Consider the following 20,167-nt stretch of genomic DNA (forward strand, 5'->3'; position numbering starts at 1 on the left):
GTAGAATTGTGCCTGTGTGTCTTTCTTCTTTTGGTTTTTTTGCTTATGTATTTTCTTGCTTTTACTAAAATGTAGTTTCCCTCCTTGTATTGGGTTTTCCACCTATAATTCGTTGTAGTGCTGGATTTCTGGGTAAATTTAGTTTTGTCCTGGAATATCTTGGTCTCTCCATCTATGATGATTGATAGTTTTGCTGGGTATAGCAGCTTGGGCTGGCACTTGTGTTCTCTTAGGGTCTGCATGATATCTGTCCAGGATCTTCTAGCTTTCATAGTCTCTGTTGAGAAGTTGGGTGTGATTCTGATTGGTCTGCCATTATATGTCACATGACCTTTCCCCCTTACTGCTTTTAGTATTCTTTCTTTGCTTTGGGCACTGGGTAATATCTCCCATATAAAGCATAACAACCCCAACTTGGCTTCTAATGTGACAAGGTTGGAACACAGGGCTGTGTGTGTCATTTATTTGTTTGTTTAAGTATTTGGTAGAAGGAATAGAGGACTGTTATCTAAAAGATCCTAGCCGCAGGACTACCCTTACCCCATCCTTTGGCTAAGAAGAACACTTCTCAATGTTTTGTTTGCTTGTTTGTAGAATACCACGGTTAGATCTTCTGACTGGGCCTTCACCTTTGACATCATTCTGACATCGACCCCGACCACACCCTAACCACGCCCTTGACCACATCCCCTTTTTTGAGTTTCGGACCTTGTCCTCTTTTGTTTTCAACTTTTTATTTATTTTTTAAAAATAAGTTCACATTCATTAATGCACAGATGTCACACGGCTGATATGAGGAAGCCACTTAAACACTTGCCCAATCCCAAACTCTGTACATCTCAGAGAGCTTGTACGCAGTTAGAATGGCCACTCTGAGACTGTCAGGTCTTACACTTCCCTGCGAGGTAACATTTATATTCTCTTACCTACTGTAAAGAAGAACCATGATCGAAATGAACTAGAGAAGCAGAATAGACGCATAGTCTCTTTGGTGTCCTGCATGGGTTCTGCTCTTCCTCAGCACAGACATCACCCTTGCCTGCTCTTCTTTCTAAACTCAATACCCTCCTTACAGCTGTTTGCACATATACATTACAGCTCTGATGTGCGAATGAGAGAAACTACATGGTGTTTCTTTTACCTACTTAGTAAACTTTCTAAATCTGGCCATTCTCCTACAAATTTTACTATTCTTTGCCCATGTTTACTATTCTGTTTCGAACATATACTGAGTTTTTACTGTTCATTCATCTGTTCACAGGCATCTACAGTGGTTCTATTACTTTTTTTGCTCTAGTAGATATAACAGCAATCATACAGATATGTAAATATCTCTGTAGTAGGATACAGAGTGTGCATGTTCCATCAAATGGAGCTTCCAAACTGATTTCCATAACGGCATATTAATTTGCTGTGACACCAGCATTCTTTCCAACACTTGTGGTTAGATTTTTTGATGCTACCTATTCTGAAAAGGGTGAGGTAGTATTTCTAAGGAGTTTTATTTTGCATTGCCCTTGTGACTAGGTTTGTTGAGTACTTTAAAGAATATTTAAAAAATAGGTACATGTCTGTTCCTTCCTTTGACGTTTTCTGTTTATTTTCTTAACCACTGGGATAGTATTATTTCTTTCTTCAGTGTTTAGTTTCTACACTCTTTGTAAATTCTGGGTGTTAGTATTGTGTCTGAAGCATAGCTGGTAAAGATGTTCTATTCCAGATGTTATCCGTGTGCCCTGCCGAGTTTTGGGTTGCTTGGTTTGGTTTACTTTGTACATAGACATTAATTTCATGAGGTCCCATCTGTCCTTTACTCCAGGTTCCCTTTCAATCACCCAACGAATCAGCATTCTGTGACCCAAGCCCCTTGATTCTTAAAAATGAGACATCGAGTACATTTTTTTAAACATTGCAAATGAGTTCAGAGATATGCCTGCCTTTTCATTACAGACAATAAGTTTAGCTAGGTGGAATTCTGTCCTGAAATTGCTACTCCCACCATGCCTGGTATTCCCACCACTGAGCCTAACCTGCCTCTGTCCCAAGCTGACCGTGAAGCCAGGAATCTGCCTGACTTTGTATCTTTCTGACAAGCTGACTCATGGTGCAACTACCTTGGTTCTTCTAGGTTTGTGAAGCTCCTTATACAATTCATTTTGCATCCCAATACTTTGCGTAGTTGAGAAATTAGATATTTTTGAACTCTTGTTTTCAGGATTCATTCCCACAGCCTTAAGGGTGATCCTGAAGGTCACAGCATTCCTCCATTTTTTCTGAGACATTAGACACACATTTTTCTCCTGGGAGTCATGCATCTCTGATTAGCCTAGAGTCATGAACCTTGGCAGAGAGAAAATTCCCCAATAACCTTGGCAAGGAGAATATTTCCAAATGTAGCAACATGAAGTAAAATATACATATTTTTATACAAACAAGCCTCACACCCAGCAATGGTCAACACTCATGGACACCCGTGCCCTACTGGTTCTGTTTCAGGGTAGGATGTCATGTCACACAGTCTATTCCACGTGGCCATGTAAGACTCTGCATCCTATCTCAAATGAGATTGATGGAAAATTTCAAGGTGATACCCAAAGTTGTTCACACACACACACACATGTGCACTCGCATACACACACACAGACACTCACACACAATTTTAAAAACTCTATTGCTAAGTGTGGTGCACCCTTTAATCCAAACATTTAAGAGACAGAGGCTGATGTGTCTCTGGAGTTTGAGCCTAGCCTGGCCCTGTGTAATTATTTGCAGGCCACCCTAGGCTATATAATAAGACTCCCGCCTCAAAATATCAACTAATAAAAAACTGTAAATACCCAGTGAATGGGAGTATAGAAAGCCATGTGCCTGTAACCTTGATGGGGATATATAATAATTAAACTGTAATAGGTTTTTAATAGGTTTTTAACTGTAATAGGTTTTTAAGTGTAATAGGTTTTTTTTTAAATGCCGAAAGGACGGCTCAGCAGTTAAGAATACTTGCTCCTGCGGGGGACCTAGGCTTAATTCTAAGCACTCAGCACTCGCATGGTGGTGCAGAAACATCCATAATCCCAGTTACAGGAGACACATTCTCTTCTGGGCTCCACGGGCACTGCACACACATGGTGCACAGATACACATGCAAAAAAAAAAAAAAAAAAAAAAAAAAAAAAAAAAAAAAACCACTCGTGCACATACAAGAAGAAAACATCAATATTTTGCTGGAGAAAATTTTATTGTATATCAGAGACTGAAAAATGGATGATACTTTATGTAAGGATTATGTAAAATCACAAAATTGGTTGGCATCAGGCTGAGTGGCTAATGTTAGAAGAAACTAATGGATGATAGGTTTCCTTCTCTTCTTTATGTGAATCTGAGTTCCAAGCTCTTCTAGAAAGGAAAAGTAAAGTCAAGGATAGCTCTAAAACTCTCCAAGGAGCTTTGCCTAAAAGTGTATTATGCCCACGAAACCTTAATTATAAAAATAAAGGTGAGCTCCTGTTTTCAGACCTTGAGCATTGTAACTCAATTAAGAGAGTAGTTTCCAACAAAAAGGGTATTTTCTTCATGTTTCATACGCAGGTTATACACTTCAACCCCTGTGTGCATTTAAATTCTTAATACATGACAATTTCTTCACGAAGGCATCCTTTGCAGGCTTGAGGTTTTGGGGTTTTTTGACAGTTTAGGTAATACATCACTCTCCTGGCAAGTCTGAACAGGCTCTTTCCATCACAAGCTGGGTACCCTGTGGTTAAGGTGCCATTTGCTATTAAGGCACCCCACAGGGGTCAAATTCACAATTTTGTTTGAATAGTCTGTACTCTAGCCAAATGAGCTGACCAATTCCAGAGAGAGTGGCAGAATGCTTATACATTCCACACAAGCACTGATGCGTGAGACTTCAGGGTCGCCTAATTCACCGACAAAATCGTAATGATCCAGAGATGCCTAATGGAAATAAAACCCCTATATGTACATCTTCATCTTGTTTTTTATGAAAGTATTGGCTCAACATTGAGAGTTCTTTTTCATAGCAAAGAAGTTTGATACTCAAAATCCTAGCACAACTACCTATAATAGATTATGTACTCAGATCAAATGTATAAGGTTGGAACAAAGTGTGATGTTGTTATAACATGTTTGGTGTCCCATCTAAGTAGGGCAGAAATGAAGACTTTTGGATGGTTCAACTCCACAGGCTGCCATTACACTCTATAGGAACGGTACCCTGGCACCCTGTTACCACCAGATGCATCTCATACAATCTCTCTGAAACCACACTCCTTAAAATTATTCACTAACACTTCAAGATGAGTTGTGCAAGAACCAAGGCTTTTCATTTTCATTATGATTTTAAAAGTTCATCTTAGAGCATGTGTAAGGAAGAGTTTGATAGAATGCTGTTCTCTGTAAGTTGTGCGTTTCACAGACACATAATACTCACTGCATCGTGTATGTTAATATTTAATGAGCCATACGGATTAGAGAGCGTAGAGACGCCTCTCTTTTTACAGATTCCAAAATGGTTAATAGTCACTGTCAGCTGAAGGAAGATCTGATGTCTGTATGTGAAAAATTCAAGACTCTTGCGTCCAAGAATAGTAGCTAATAGCCGCCCACATGTTTCTGAAAATGGAAAGTGTTTATTTTAACAACTACAAAGAGAGAAGTTAAGAAATAATATTTGGTTTATTCATTTTAAACAGAAAAACAAAGCACCAAACAAACAACCCCCCCCCCCGCCCCAACTCTAACAAGCCTTGAGAAACTTGTTCAAGCCACAGGTTTATTTCATCTCTTCAACCTCTGCTCAGTTTGGGATGAGGATGTGGTTCACCCTGGAAAATCCAGGAACTTGATTACACCTCTCCCCTAGAATTGTGTAATGCCTCAAAACTGTCCTCTCCTGGTGTCTGTTTCCCATCATCACTGTGAATTTCACAATGTGTTTCCAAATGTGCTTTCAGATACTTTTATCCCAAACAGTATTCTCCAGTGTTGTAAACCCTCGACTATTCAAGGGGGCTTGGCAAATACAATGTAGGGTTAGTTTCTTCTCAAGTTCTCTTATTTTTCAACATAAATCACCAAATCTGCATCTAGAGCCTGACTGCCCTCAGGGAATACTTCTGAAGCTTGCTTTTTCCTATTCTATTTGTGGAATTTTCACACGCTACCTTTGGAAAGACCTTAGACATCATTAGCTGTAACTTCCTAATGTGATAGATAAAGAAAAGAAAAATCATGTTTCGACACCTGGAGCTCGTGAGTTGAAGAGCAGAGATCATCTTGACTTCCCTGCCCAACATCTCTTTTCATCCTTTTATTACTCTTTTCAACATTAGTATGGTCACCACTTAGCCCCGCCCTCTGCCTCCAGCAAGTGCTGTTTTCCCTTTGCCCTCCTCTGATTGGATGACTACAGACTCCAGGCAGCGATACAGACAGCTGTGGAATCCAATGAATTGGAATACTCTGTGAATTCACCAGAGCGTGTTGCCTACTTGGAGAAAGGCAGAGACAAGTGAACTATTACACACGCTGGAACCAGAGCACGGATGTGGGGTGAGGGTGGTGATGTATTGTGGGACTCAGAAAAGAAGGCAGCACAGTTGTCAAAAAGAGGTTGGGGAAAGTTTGAAGAATAAACCAGAGTCTTGAAGGATGCCGGAAGTTCTCCTAGAGGAAGGAAAACATATGCAAAGGCAGAATCTAAGTCGAGGACAGGAAAGGGAAAGAAACGAAGGGACATCATTTACCAAGTGCTGAAACATTTTTTTTGCTCTTCCAGAGTTCTCCCAGAACCTAAAAGTCAGCTCACAGCTGTCTGTAACTCCAATTACATGATGTCCAATGTTCTCTTCTGACCCTGAGAGCATCAGACATTCACATAGTACACATACATACATGCAGATAAAACACCAACATATGAAAATAGTAGAATAGTTTTAAGACAGTTAAAAACTATTGCTAAATATTGACTCTTTCCTTTATGGTGTGTGGGGAGAATATGTGTGGGGGACATAGTCTGTGTGTGTGAGTGTGTGTGTGGTGCCAGTGAAGGCCAGAGGTGTCTGCTGTCTTCATTTGTTGCTTACCGTGGACTGTGTTTTTGTTTTTGTTTTATAGACAGTGTCTCAGTCAGGGTTTCTATTCCTGCACAAACATCATGACCAAGAAGCAAGTTGGGGAGGAAAGGGTTTATTCAGCTTACACTTCCACATTACTGTTCATCACCAGAGGAAGTCAGGACTGGAATTCAAGCAGGTCAGGAAGCAGGAGCTGATGCAGAGGCCATGGAGGGATGTCACTTACTGACTTGCTCCCCTGGCTTTCTCAGCCTGCTTTCTTATAGAACCCAGGTCTACCAGCCCAGGGATGGGTCCACCTACAATGGGCTGGGCCCTCCCCTTTTGATCACTAGTTGAGAAAATGCCTTACAGCTGGATCTCATGGACGAATTTCCTCAACTGGGACTTCTTTCTCTGTGACAACTCCACCTTGTGTCAAGTTGACATAAAACCAGCCTGTACAGACAGGGTCTCTTTGAACTTGGAATTCACTGATTCAGCCTGGCTGACCAGCCAGCTCCGTCGCCTGGTACCTGATTATCTCCATTGACCCTGGCACAGGGTTTATGGATGATTTTCTTTTTGTTTGATTGTTTGTGGTTTGTTTTGTTTTAACATGATGCTTGATGGTGTGAAATCTGGTCTTGCTCACACGGGAAACACTAAACCAACTGAGTCATCTCCTCAGCTCATGGGTTATATTCCTACAGCCGCTGTCTAACTAGTAGGATGTGTCGTAAGAAAGCCTTTCTCTGTAAACATCTACATCTCCATCAATGTTGTACAATAATAAATAGTGTCCAGTGGACGTTTTTGGTTACTTAGTTAGAACACCATTTAGTGAGATTTAGTGACAATCAAAACTCACCCAAAAGAACATGCTCTGTGAGACTTTGGGTGAATTCCCTCAGGTTACCCTATAGAAACTTGTCGGCTGAGGAAAACACCTTATTTATCTCTTCATCTCAGGTACCTATCCGCAGGAGGTGCTAACATTGAAATTCTGTCAATTCAAAGGCAGCCATTCGTTTTCACTTCATTCTGAGCAATAAACTGTTTGCTCTGGGATTGTCAGCCATGAACATTTATTTCTTCCTTAGGAAAAACTTACTTCTCTGTCACTGTATCTCTTAGCCACTTCTGTCTTGTGTTACTACAAGTCCCGCCCCATTCTTCCTCTTCTCTCCCTTCCCTTTGCTCTACAGGGACGTGTAATAACACTGGAGCTGCCTTTTCTCTCCATTTTTTGTCATGTTGTTACGTAGGAAATGGATGGTTCTCCTATTCCCACTTACCCGCCTATTTCATATCTTGAACGATTTTTCTTTATATTATGTAGAATTCATGTTTCCTCTGATCATCTGTACGCTCGAGAAGAAGAAGCTTTACTTGATATTTGTTTCAGTTTTCACAAGTATTGTGGTGAAATATTGGGGAGTTACTGCACGTTTCCTAAGCTTCTCAGGCTCGGGAATTTTATTAAACACTACTTCTCTCATTTTGATTTCCTTCTTAGCCAATGAACTATGACTTATTTGGATACATAATGTCCTTTCACGTAGCTGCCTACCTTGATCTGTGCTTTCTCCCCTGCCGTTTGTTCTTGCACTGAGGCAATGGAGTATTTGTTTGATTGCCACAAGTCTCTGTCTTATTTTCCCCATTAACGTGTGATGTGTGGCATTTATGCTGGTGTGACTTTCATAAATTTCTCTTGGCTGCCAGTGTGCGTGTTTGCATTAAAGCTCTGGGTAAACAGCACGGTCTCCAGAGACAGCTTACGGTAACTTCCACTTGTCCTGCCTAGTTCCGGTGACTTCCGCTGGTCCTGCCTAGTTCTGGTGACTTCCGCTGGTCCTGCCTAGCTCCACCATCCTACAACTCTATTGTTCTGGTTAATTATGCCCATTGGCAAAGTTCATTTTGCACTGGTACTTTGTTCTTATATATGACTGTCTTTATCTTAATTATGTTCCCCTGCAAACTCGCACTTCTGTTTAAAGGAGACCCAGCCTTGCACTTGACCGAGGGTCCTGATCTCAGTGGTGGGATGAAGAAGTGTCTAATATAATGTGTGACTCAACAACACCCCCCTGTTCACTAACAACATGCTCTGAAGTAAGAGCCCCTTCCTTCCCTGTGCCCCTAGGAACCATTTTTTAAAAACCAGTAGCAATATCTGTATCTTTAAATGCCTCTCTTATTTTTTTTTTTTAAGTTTTACATGGATTTAGACTTAGAATTTTCTAGCAGGCATCATGGGAATTTGATAGGTTTTGTACCTCAATGAAGAATTTTAGAACCACGGTCATGACCCTGACAAATGAGTTAGATTATGAATCTTCTAATGATTGGATGAAAATACACACCTGTTAGTTGTGGCTTCTCTCCTCAGTAATCAAACCTAACTTATGACTTCATTTAATTGTTTAGCTGAGTGTCCCCAAGTCCCTTTAATTATTAAATAGCTTACTTTTGGGCTGAAGCTCCAAATTCAAAGGCAGATAACTGTCAGTGCAAGAGACGATTGAAGCAGGATCAGTTTGATTTTGCCTTTAACCTTTACTTGCTGTGAGCCTGGGAGAAACAGGATCTTTCCTTCCTTTTTCTTCAAAAGACCTTCTCCCATCAGTTAAGTTTTTCCTCTTCATAGTCTTCTTGTCCCCTGTCAAGTGCTTCTCAACAAAAATGGTGGAGAAGTGTCTTCTGGATATCTGCATGGAGGGGAGACAGGGATTTAGGGACAGAGGTGGAGTGGCTCCACAGAATGGAGACACTGAAATGTCTGATTTGCTATGATTTGCTTAGTCTATGGAAGGTCATTGATTACTTTGAGTTCTATAACGTACACTGCCATGTTAAGTTTTCCCATAAATCAGCCCAGCCATGTTTTATTTTATGACAGAAATTAATTGTGGCCCAAAGAGACCTTTTCATTCTGCCCAAACTAATGTTAGCCTTTGGTCAGGGTTAGCTGCTTTGGGGGCTGGAGAGATGGGTCTATGGTGAAAAGCACTGACCACTCTTCAAAGGGACCTGTGTTTGATTCTCAGCACCCACATGGACAACTCTCTGTAATTCTAGTTTTAGGGGATCTGATATCCTCTTCTAGCCTCTGTGGATAATGCATGCACATGGTATACGTACATATATGCCAACAAAACACATACATACAGTAATTCTTTTTTAAGGTCATTTTTGCTTGAATTATATGATTATTTCTATGTAGAATTAATGTCTCCCACACCATTACTTTTAACATTTTCCTAACTTTCTATGAACATTATCACATAATTGGACTTCTCTGGCCAATTGTCTGCCCGCAGCTTGTCCATCAGGGACGTATAAGCCTGAAGCTTCTCCAGGAGGAATCAGCACGTGCATCCCATGTCCCGATGAAAATCATACCTCTCCACCAGGAAGCACATCGCCTGAAGACTGTGTGTGCCGAGAGGGATACCAGAGATCTGGCCAGACCTGTGAGGGTAAGCGCCCGTGACTAGCAAACAGGATCTAGAAAGCAGATCTTGATGTCTGTGGTGCAAAACAGTAGCTGTATCCGCTCATTGGGATGATCTTTAACATCCCTGGCTTTGTCACACCTCTATGGGGGCAGGGAGGTTGTTTGCTTCTATGACATAGCATTTGTGAGCACTAGACGCATAAGCGTCGTGGTTCAGAGACAGGCTCTGAGGCCACGGGAGGAATGTGATCGCAGAAAGCCTGAGTTGGGACTTTGACGTGAGAAAAGCTACAGCTTCAGCAAGGAGTTTGAAGAGCAGAGCAGCACGTCTTGGCCCTGGTGGTGCTCAGATTCGCTGAAAGTCTTTCCATAAATATTTTCCATCATGCTGAAAGTAGAAAGTGTTTACATAGTGTGCAGGACGCAGTTGGAGCTGTTTTATAGTCTATCAATTACACTGGTTTTTCTACTTTATTTTTGTCTGGTTTTTTTGTTTGTTTGATGGGTTTTTTTTTTTTTTTTTTTTTTTTTTTTTTGTTTGGTTTTGGTTTTGAGATGCATTTTATCTGCATAGCCTTGGCTGTCCTGGAACTCACTCTGAGTAACTTACTAGCCTCAATCTCAAACATCGGCCTGCCTCTGTCCCCAGAGTGTGCGCCACCACTCCAGGCTGCGTGTTTTTTCATTATTTCATTGTACCTTAATGAGAGAGAAAATAGTTGAAGATCTATGAAGGTCAAGAACTAAAGGCTGGGGTTATCGCTCGGTGGTAGAGTTTGTGCTTAGCACATGGGGGTCTTGGGGTCCAACACCAAAGCTGGGGTAAAGCCTAGGAAATCCTACATTTATCTATGCCAGTATCAAAACAAAGCTCTTTGAAGCTTAAAAAATAGTGCTCAGACTATACTACATTTTAATTGTTAGTAAATATCTACCAGGAGTCAGACATAAGGGTTCTCCCAAACACACTTAGAAATGAGATGGATCAAATGGGAAAGCTGTGGAGAATTACAATATATAAATATATATGTATGCAGACAGACAGACAGACAGACAGACAGACAGCATGCTTTGCTAAGTAAACTGAAGTAATGCAGTTTTGTAGACAAACATCTGACCTTGCTTTTTGCTTTTCTCTCTGTGAACATTAGTTGTCCACTGTCCTGCACTGAAGCCTCCTGCAAATGGTTTTTTTATACAAAACACTTGCAAAAACCACTTCAATGCCGCCTGCGGGGTCCGATGTCGCCCCGGATTTGACCTCGTGGGAAGCAGCATCCATCTGTGTCAACCCAATGGTTTGTGGTCTGGGACAGAAAGTGTCTGCAGAGGTATGAGTCTGGTTAGTTTATGTTGCTTCTTGGCAGCCTTGTTTCACATTCACTACTTAAAGCCTAATGGGCTGGTCAGCCATTTGCTGATTTGCTGATCTCAGAGACCGTACTCCTAAGAAGCGAAGATTGCAGGAAGGTTGGGAACTGTCAAGTTTCACTGACCTCAGCAACTCCTCAATATGATGACATACTATGCCGTCCATATTCCTTTTATGATGTGTCTAGGGAACCAGTTCTCAGCCTGTGGGTCATGGCAACATGAGGGTCCCATCTCAGATATCCTGGGTAACAGAAATTTACATTACAATTCATAACAGTAGCAAAATTGCAGTTATGAAGAAGCAACAAAAATAAAGTTATGGTTGGAGTCACCGCAACATGAGGAACATTATTAAAGGGTCGAAGCATTAGGAACGTTGAGAGGTAAATAAACAGGTCACTCAAATTGCAGTACAGGTAACAAATACATTAGGACAGGTGACAAGTTCTGGGATTGTCAGAATCCTATCATGAGACGGGGGTTGAGTCGGGCCAGAGTCCTGAGATGGAAAGCACTTCAACTCAAATGTCCCCAGCTGTAGAAAGTGGAGAATTTATTATGGTGAGATCCTAAAGAGCCAAGTCAAGCCAGCAAGAAAGAGAGTGGGAACACCAGTAGAAGCCAGGGCTTCCACACCAAAAAACTGTGTCTCGGGCCACTCCTACTTGATTCTATCTGTTATCTGAGTTCCTAGTACTTATGACTACCCAGCCCGGTCTCCAAGGCTTCACAAGGCAGAAGGAGAAGGCTTTCCAAGGGAAGGTAACAGCAAGCCAAGAACTTGATGACCTCTCTCCAACAGCTCCCCCCTGCCCCGGCTGTTCTGTATAGTGTACTAGATTTGAGACATGGGTATATGGAAAGTTTAATAATTGATTTTTTTTGAAAAATTTATTTGAACATCTTCGTGGATTGATTTGTTGTCAATTACTGAATCTGGCAACCATACTCCGTCCATGATCAGACAGTCTTTGCTGAGGAGTTAAATTCTCCAAGACTTTATAATTCGCCCAGATCTCTAGGTAAAGGATGCCAACTCCTGAGAACCTCTGTGCTTCTTTGTGCATAGGGGAAGCTCACTGATTCACCGTTTTAAGAGCGTTTCAAAGTTCCACAGACACCCGTTGTCTGTGTTTATTGGCCACTGAAACTGAACCCAGTAGTAAACAGGAAACTTTGCAAATCAGATCTCTGATGTGTATCCTGCAAACCGTCAAGGAGAAACCATGGTCATTGGGCTGACCAAAATGGCTGGCAGGGAAACTTGGAAGAGTAAACAAATGAGCCTCTAAGGCAAATGCAGTGATAATGTAAGAGTGGATTCCAAAGACTTGAAAGGAAGTCTGGGGGTAATGAGATTCCTCAGTGCAGGGGTGGGGGTGGGATCAAGACTAGTCACACAATGAAAACACCGTGGAAAGTCAAATCAATAAACTGAGAAGTGTAACCTGAGAAATTCTCTTGAAAGCAGAGGATAATTTCTAATATAAAGAAATTCTGAGGGGAAAAAAAATGATGTGACAGAAAAATAGCCACTAGAAACATTCCTCTTATTAGGAATTCAGAGAGTGGAAATATTCCTCTCTTATTGGGAATTCAGAGAGTGAACGGAGCTGAGGACTAGCAGTAACAGAAGATCAAAGACTATCACCCCAAGGTGAAATCTTGAAACTAAATGTGCACAACTCAAACCTTTAGATCCGCTTTAAAATCAGTTAGTGGATGCCAGAAAAAAAATTAAAACCAGACCGATGTCTGGAAATAATTTTAGCAACATATCCGAATGTCCCCAGAAAAACACAAAATAGCATTGACTTCCTACTAACAAATAGCATTACCTCTAAGAGGCTCCGTTAGCCAGAGGCTGTCTAGTGGCTGTACAAAATATCTGAAGACTATGTTTCTAGGATTCTGAGAGAAAAGACTTAGAATGTCAATATGCAGACTCCCAGCCACTGTTGAAGGGTCAGGGTAAAGGAAGGTCATTTTCCATCAACTGGTGAAAGCCACACTTCCTTCCTGAAGCAGTTGCATGGACCACATCCGAAACATTTTCCTTGGAGTCACCAGTTACTGGCCGCCACCGGTTCCATGTGAAATGTCTACCCCTCCCTACAAACCGTGGACAGGGAAGAAGATGACATTTTAAAATGTGATTTTTAAAAGGAGGAAAGTGGAGTTCCTTTCAGAGACCCTGCCTTTCTGCTTTCTATAATCTAAAGCCAAACTAATAGCCATAAACGTCCACAGTACCTCTCTGAAAGCTGTTTGTTTCCAAGCCTTGTCTCAGGCCTTTAATCTTCATCTACACAAGCCCTCATCTGTTTTCAGTCTCTCCAGTCGGAAGGGCGTGGCTCCTCCATCATTCTAGCCCTAGACTCTGTCAGACTAGCTCAGGGAAGCAGGTGGGAGGTCAAAACCCGTACAATTTGGGAAGCAAATTGAACTAGAAAACCCAGAAGGGAAGTCGGAGCATCAGAATCCCTCAAGACCCAATCTGAGATCCCAGGCCTGTCAAACTTTAGAGGAGAAAGCCACCAGGCACGCTGAAAACATTCTAGGGAGTCTAAGAAAACCTGTCCTGTACGTAGCCAAGGAATTTTCAACTTCACAAAGATGAATATTGATGAACGTACGTGTATCCAGAGGTCTGAAAGAATCATCCATTAAAATGACAAGCATGTTTGTTCTTTTTTATGTAACTTCAATCGCTATTCTACATTAGACATATCAACCATATTAATCATAAATAAGGAAGGTTTGACGAGACTATGGATTGTCCTAAGATTCTGGCAGCTTCACTACCAAACCACCACTTAGCTCACCTTTGAGTAGACTTGTCCTGAAGACTCGGGTCCTCCCTGTACCGTATTATCTGTGCCTTCTGGATTTACTTGAGATCCAGCACGACAGAACATACACTATATTTCATCAAATCCAAAATGTGTATTCCTTATTTTTGTGTCTGTAAAACGGGGATGCACCTTGAAGTCAGCAGCGATAAGCAGGTTCTCGGGCACAGTTGTGGGACTTTAGCGGTGGCTCAGAAATAATGGTGTGTCTGGGAGTCTGAGACATTTCGGTTGGGCAAGGCTGGCTTCTGACGGGGAGGTATGGCACAGTAGTAGTTTATAAGTGTGTTAGAAGGGACGGAGAGTAATTTTAATTATGTCATAGTTTTTTTTTTTATAGAAATCTAAGATTGAGTGAGGTAAGAATCATTAGGGAAAACTGGATCCTAGTTCCTTATCATTTATGCTAGACTATCAATATTAGATAACGTTGGCTGATAACTGCACTGGCTTCCCTCTTGCTCCTCTTAATGGAACACTCATTCCTCTTCATAAAGCACTCACACTATTTTTAATTTTCTTGGAATTATGTGTCTCATTCCAAACCACGAAGGGAGTCTTCAGTGGCGCCTCAATAACAAGTAGCCTAAACCCAGCAGCACAGAAAATTAAATCCCGGGACACTGGGTGGTTCCTGAAGAAACATTTCAACAGTGAGATGCCTGCCCTTAACATCAGATGTTCTCTGTTCCAGTAACAGACAAAAATCACAATTTGGAGAGTGACAAGAAATGTATATCAGGGGGAAAAAAAAAAAAACCAGCTCACCACAGTTTGTAGGTCTGTCATTGACTATGTTGGATAACAGATTCTTCTCTTATACCATGAGGCTGGGCTCCTGGGCTATTTTCCAACTCCAGTCATCTTTCTAAATTATTAATGGCTGCTCATTACATGAACCTGCTCATAATAATTGTGTCTTATGGAGTCAAGCTATTCAACACATGTATACAGTGAGGGCCAGTTAGGGAAGGCTGCTGCTGTCTGAGTTAACCACAGGAATTTCTTTGAAACGAATGTAAACTGAGAAAGAAAAAAATCAATTGTAAGCTGAATCTAGTAATTAAATGTGTGCCTATGAAAAAATAGCAATAAACACTCACTCTTGAATAAAGAGGATCAAGACGTTGAAGAAATGAACAGAAATGACTGTGTTTTATTTGCTTTCCCTTGGGAGCAATAGAAGTTTATTAAAAACAACAACAAAAAATAAATAAATAAATAAAAACAACATTTGAGAAGCGGTACAGCTCGTATTTGTGACACCAATTCTAGGTTACCCTGAGTGACCATGGGAGATGTCACAAATCCAATTCATCTTAGCTTTCAAAAGCTGTGCTCTGTTTTTTGAGTTTTTTTTTTTTAACTGAAGCTAAAAGCAGTTGCCTGGTGTGATTTTCCATTTTCCATATCTCGATCATAGAAATGTATCTTTGCTTGCTTCCTAAACCAGCCTGGCAGTGACCGTGACACTCTGCCTGGTGACACAGTGACAGCCCTGTGTGGCAGGCAGTGCATTTTGATAAGTATTTTATTATTAATCGCCTTCAGCCCAAATTGTCCGAGCGATAACAGAGGACAATGTTTCACATTTATCCTCTCACTTAATTCTTGAGTTTCCTCTATGGAGTAATAAATCTGAAACATATTTAATTCGCTTAATATTTATGCTCTGCCAACTGATGTAATTTGAATGAGTTCCCACAAAATAAATTCTGTCAGCAACCAGCAAATACATGTGCATGCTTGAATATTTTTCCTGAGCTTTCTTTCCTGTTCTTTTAAAGGTTTCAAAATTAAAAAATACACATTCTTATTATTAAAATGAAACTCCCCCATGCATAAAAGTACAGTGAGAGCCCTCCCCATATTATTGATCTCCAAATGCCATGCTGAGGGTCCTTTGGGGACCTCTGGGGACCTTTGAGGACTGCTCCTCAGCCTTGCAGTGCTGAGCAGCGCTTGCTGTCTGTCTGCAGTCCAGCTGAGCGTAGCTCTTTTGTAAGGCCTTTTGTGTGTCTTTTGTTCAGTATCTTTCCCTAAAGAGCTGATGAAGAAAATGCTTGGGTGCTGCACAGAAAGAACTCGGCTTGTCCATAGCTCCTGGTATCAATGTTCCAAATACCGATACCTTGAGACTCAAGGGTTTTCTCTCATCTAAAAGAAAGAAGGTGTAGCAAACCCTAAGATGGAAGAATCCCATCATCACCAGAGACTAAGGTTTCTTTAGTGCTTCTGCACCAACATCTTAGTGCATGGGACATTTCCTACAGTGCTGGTAGATATGCAACGGGACAGCAGGACTCTGGCATAGCCTCTCACCTGCTTTTATTTGGGGGGAAAAAAGGAAGACAGAACAGCACCCCATCAATTGGAAAAATCTCACTTAAATGCAGCTGTATCTCTTGGGCTCTTGTTAACTGCAGTGAAGTTGGGGAACAATGGCTGGCACACTGGGAAACACTGGGAATTCTGGGTTATGCTGGGAAACATTGGCTGCTGGGCGGGCAACTGATGAATTCCGCTGCAGCACCTGGGGGCAAGCTCTCCTACTGCATTAATGCAGACCGGCAGCAAAAGTGATGTTCTGCAGGGAGTGTGTGAGGAGAAAGGAGAGCGTTCACTGGGAGGATTAGTGTGACTATCAGAAAGGAGAATACTAGAATTTAAGATGGCAGAAACTGGGCAGTTGTGCCCAAACTGAGACTATTGAAAAGCCCAGGGTGGATCTCCGAGGTCTGAGAACTGAGTTGATCTTCAGCTAGAAACTTCTATCCTAGAAAGAGAAAAACACTTTCCGTTGTTGGGACACAGCCTGGAAAGTTAGAGCAACGGCCTAGCCGAGGGCTGGCTGCAGGTACCTCTGTCTGGGCACCACCCCTGGTCTATAGTTTTCCTCATCTATTTAGAGCTAAATTCCCCATCATTGCACCGGAGACTGAATATCATAGTAAATAAAATACAGACTGGTAAGAACCCCACAACTTTAAAAATGAGGGTGTGTTATGTATCTCTTGACACTTAAGGACAGAAAAAATTGTCCTGTTGATAACACAAAGCCTTTCTTAAAGTAACAGTTTCCACTGCTGTTTGTAGTCAGTAATATGAAATTGTTGACGTTTTCTACAGTGCGAACATGCCCCCGTCTCCGACCGCCCAAACATGGCCACATCAGCTGCTCCACTGTGGAAATGTCCTACAACACTGTGTGTTTGGTTACCTGTAATGAAGGATACAGATTGGAAGGGAACGCTAAGCTTACCTGTCAAGGAAATGCCCAGTGGGATGGCGCAGAGCCCCGGTGTGTGGGTAAGTTGGCTGGAAAGTGTGAGGTCTGAGCAGGTCATTTGTCTAAGATCTGCTGAGGTCTGAAGTTGAACACACGCTCTGGATAGCATGTGCATAAGCGCACACTCGGAACTGTGTAGATGAATACGTGTAGATAAACATGTACGGATGCACACAGGCAGAGCTGTAGACATATCGGCAAATACCCTGTAGGCCACACTAAGCCTTGGAGCCTTTTTTCTCCTTCCTTCCCACAGGACACTGCAAAACTTCAAATGCCCTCACTGTAGTTGCTCTTTGAGCCATAACTCAGCACAATGTGCCCAGTCAAAAGCCCCAATTGCGCCACACTCCACACTGAAAGAATATTGTCCCCATTGTTAAGACTCCAAACTTGAATTCACTTTTCTAGCTCACTGAACTTTACAGCTCCAATGGACAAGGCACACACGTGCGTGCACGCACACACACACACACACACACACACACAGAGGCATGCACAAATGCACACATACATACAGGCACGCACGCATGCACTAAAGGGATAGCTTGAATGAACTTTCTAGAAAAGCAAATGCTCTATAATTGCTTTATTTGTTGAATATGATTTCTCCTCACCTAGTTGAAAAGGACATAACTGTGAACCAGCAAAAGTCTTTTTAGGGGAAAAATTAAAATCCTGAGTATCTAATTCCAAAGTGGAGTTGCATGCAAACCTGGCAATGTCATGGTTGTTGAAATAAGAGACGGGAACTGTAAGACGGGGTGAGATTCGGTAGAATCGTAATGGGGAAAACATTTTAAATGAGGTAATAAAAATAGAATTTAAGATGGAAGGAAAATACAAGACAGTAGAATGAGCTAAGAAGTTAGAACAAAGTACCCAGGAGAGGGAGGAGCTCTAGAGGGAGGAGCCCTGTGACCTGTTCAGGGACATAGAAAACCATTCCCATGGCCCATGGTTTCTAGGGAAAGGCAAATCCTGAAGTGATCTAAAAAAAAAAAAAAGTGCAGACAAGCACTGCTCATCAAAATTGTTGAAATACTATCAGACTATTAATTATGTCTCCAGAACTGTCTAAATGATCAGTGAAGGGAGACTTTCAAACTAGAAAAAAAATTAAACTATTTAAAGTGTGTGTGAGCACACACACATGCACACTGCCTTAGTCAGGGTTTCTATTCCTGCACAATCATCATGACCAAGAAGCAAGTTGGGGAGGAAAGTGTTTGTTCAGTTTACACTTCCACATTGCTGTTCATCACCAGAGGAAGTCAGGACTGGAACTCAAGCAGGTCAGGAAGCAGGAGCTGATGCAGAGACCATGGAGGGATGTTACTGACTGGTTTGCTTCCCCTGGCTTGCTCAGCCTGCTTTCTTATAGAACCCAGGTCTACCAGCCCAGGGATGGCTCCACCCACAATGGGCTGGGCCAGGGATGGCTCCACCCACAATGGGCTGGGCCAGAGATGGCTCCACCCACAATGGGCTGGCCCTCCCCCCTTCATCACTAGTTGAGAAAATGCCTTACAGCTGGATCTCATGGAGGCATTTCCTCAGCTGAGGCTCCTTTCTTTGATAACTCCAGCTTGTGTCAAGTTGACACAGAACCAGCCAGTACACCCTGTACAGTATTGCTTCTGAGCAAGGATCTCATTTCACAACCAGAGAAGTGGGACAGTGGGCCCACCATCACGGAATCCATTGGTCTTACCATGTTCCCCATCATCCTGAAGCAGCTGGTCTGACAGAAAGATAAAATGGCCTTTTGAAGACACAGTTACAGTGTCAATTAGGTGGCAGCAGCATGGAGGGCTGGGGCGGAGTTCTTCAGAAGGCACTGTATGCTTTGAATATATGGTACAGTTTCTCCCATAGCCAGCATCCATGGGTCCAGGAACCAAGGGGTGGAAAGGGAATAGTTCCACTCACTATCACTCCTCGTGACCCTCTAGAAAAATTTTTGCTTCCTGTCCCCACAACTCTGGGTTCTGAGCTAGAGTGACTTAGAAGTTTTGTTGGGGGGGGGCAGTGCTGCTACCAGGATCCGCAGCAAACATTCCAGTGGACTGGAAGCTCAGACTTCCCCCTGGTCAATTTGGGTTTCTAATGCCCTTAAACCAGCAGGATAAGGAAGGAATAACAGTGTTAGCGGGGGTGATAGATTCAGATTACCTTGGGGAAACTGTGGCACACATCTATAATTTTAAAAACTTGGTAAGTAGAGGCAGGAGAATCAGAAGTTCAAGGTCATCCATGGTTATATAGCAAATTCAAGAGCCACCTGAGTTATTTTAGTCACTATTTCAAAGGACAAAACAAATATAATCTACAAAATATGTATATGAAATATATAAGAAAAAATTTAAACAAATGAATGAAACTTATATCAAACAAACTAGAAGATGCTTCTGAAAACCCAAAAAAGAATCTTGATATTTATGTATTTATATTTCTACCAAAATGTTGTTTTCTTCATATATATATATATATATATATATATACATATATATATAGGCATACATACATATGTGTGTTTATATATATATTTGTAGTACATATATGTTTTTAAACATGTGTTATGTATATGCATATATGTATATATGTGTGTGTATGCATCTATATGTATATATGCATGCATATATATACACATACACAAAATGCCTTATTTCATAGCCTAAATGGGGTTTATCTTTTGTGCCCCTTTTTTTAAATTAGAGTTGTTCCAAGGGTTTTCTAGAAAGTTATACAAAAATCATGAGGATAAGTCTGCAAAAGAAGAGCACCAGGAATAATAAATAAAAGTTGATCTCCTTGATTTTAAAGTAAAGGCCAAAGCTGCAAGAATTAAGATAACACAGAGACTGCAGACAGCTCAGGGGGTGATGTAGCTAGTGACACTCACATAGTTTGTGTGTCACTAAGAAAGCATCACAGATCAGTTACAGAAAGAAAAAGATGTGTTCAAGAGAGCACACAGGAAAATGTTAACTCTTTGGGGAGAAAAATGAAATTTTTTCTTTTTTATTTTTTTCAATTTAATTTATTTACTTATTCACCTTACATCTTCCTCCTCCTCCCTCCCAGTCATCCCTTTGAATCCTCCCCC

General features: G+C 41.5%; 1 protein-coding gene across 1 annotated transcript in view; it reads left to right on the forward strand.

The window, feature by feature from the left end:
• Window positions 1-20,167, forward strand: part of SVEP1 (sushi, von Willebrand factor type A, EGF and pentraxin domain containing 1) — a gene marked incomplete at its 5' end in the record, with an annotated part of 166,163 nt that overhangs the window by 53,462 nt on the left and 92,534 nt on the right. The window contains 3 exons of the mRNA XM_080940297.1: window positions 9,407-9,565; window positions 10,695-10,874; window positions 16,899-17,078. Of these exons, the coding sequence (XP_080796423.1) occupies window positions 9,407-9,565; window positions 10,695-10,874; window positions 16,899-17,078 (519 nt within the window). The remainder of the gene's footprint in view (window positions 1-9,406; window positions 9,566-10,694; window positions 10,875-16,898; window positions 17,079-20,167) is intronic.

The sequence above is a fragment of the Micromys minutus genome (assembly GCF_963924665.1).
Source record: "Micromys minutus genome assembly, chromosome: 28".
NCBI lineage: Eukaryota > Metazoa > Chordata > Mammalia > Rodentia > Muridae > Micromys > Micromys minutus.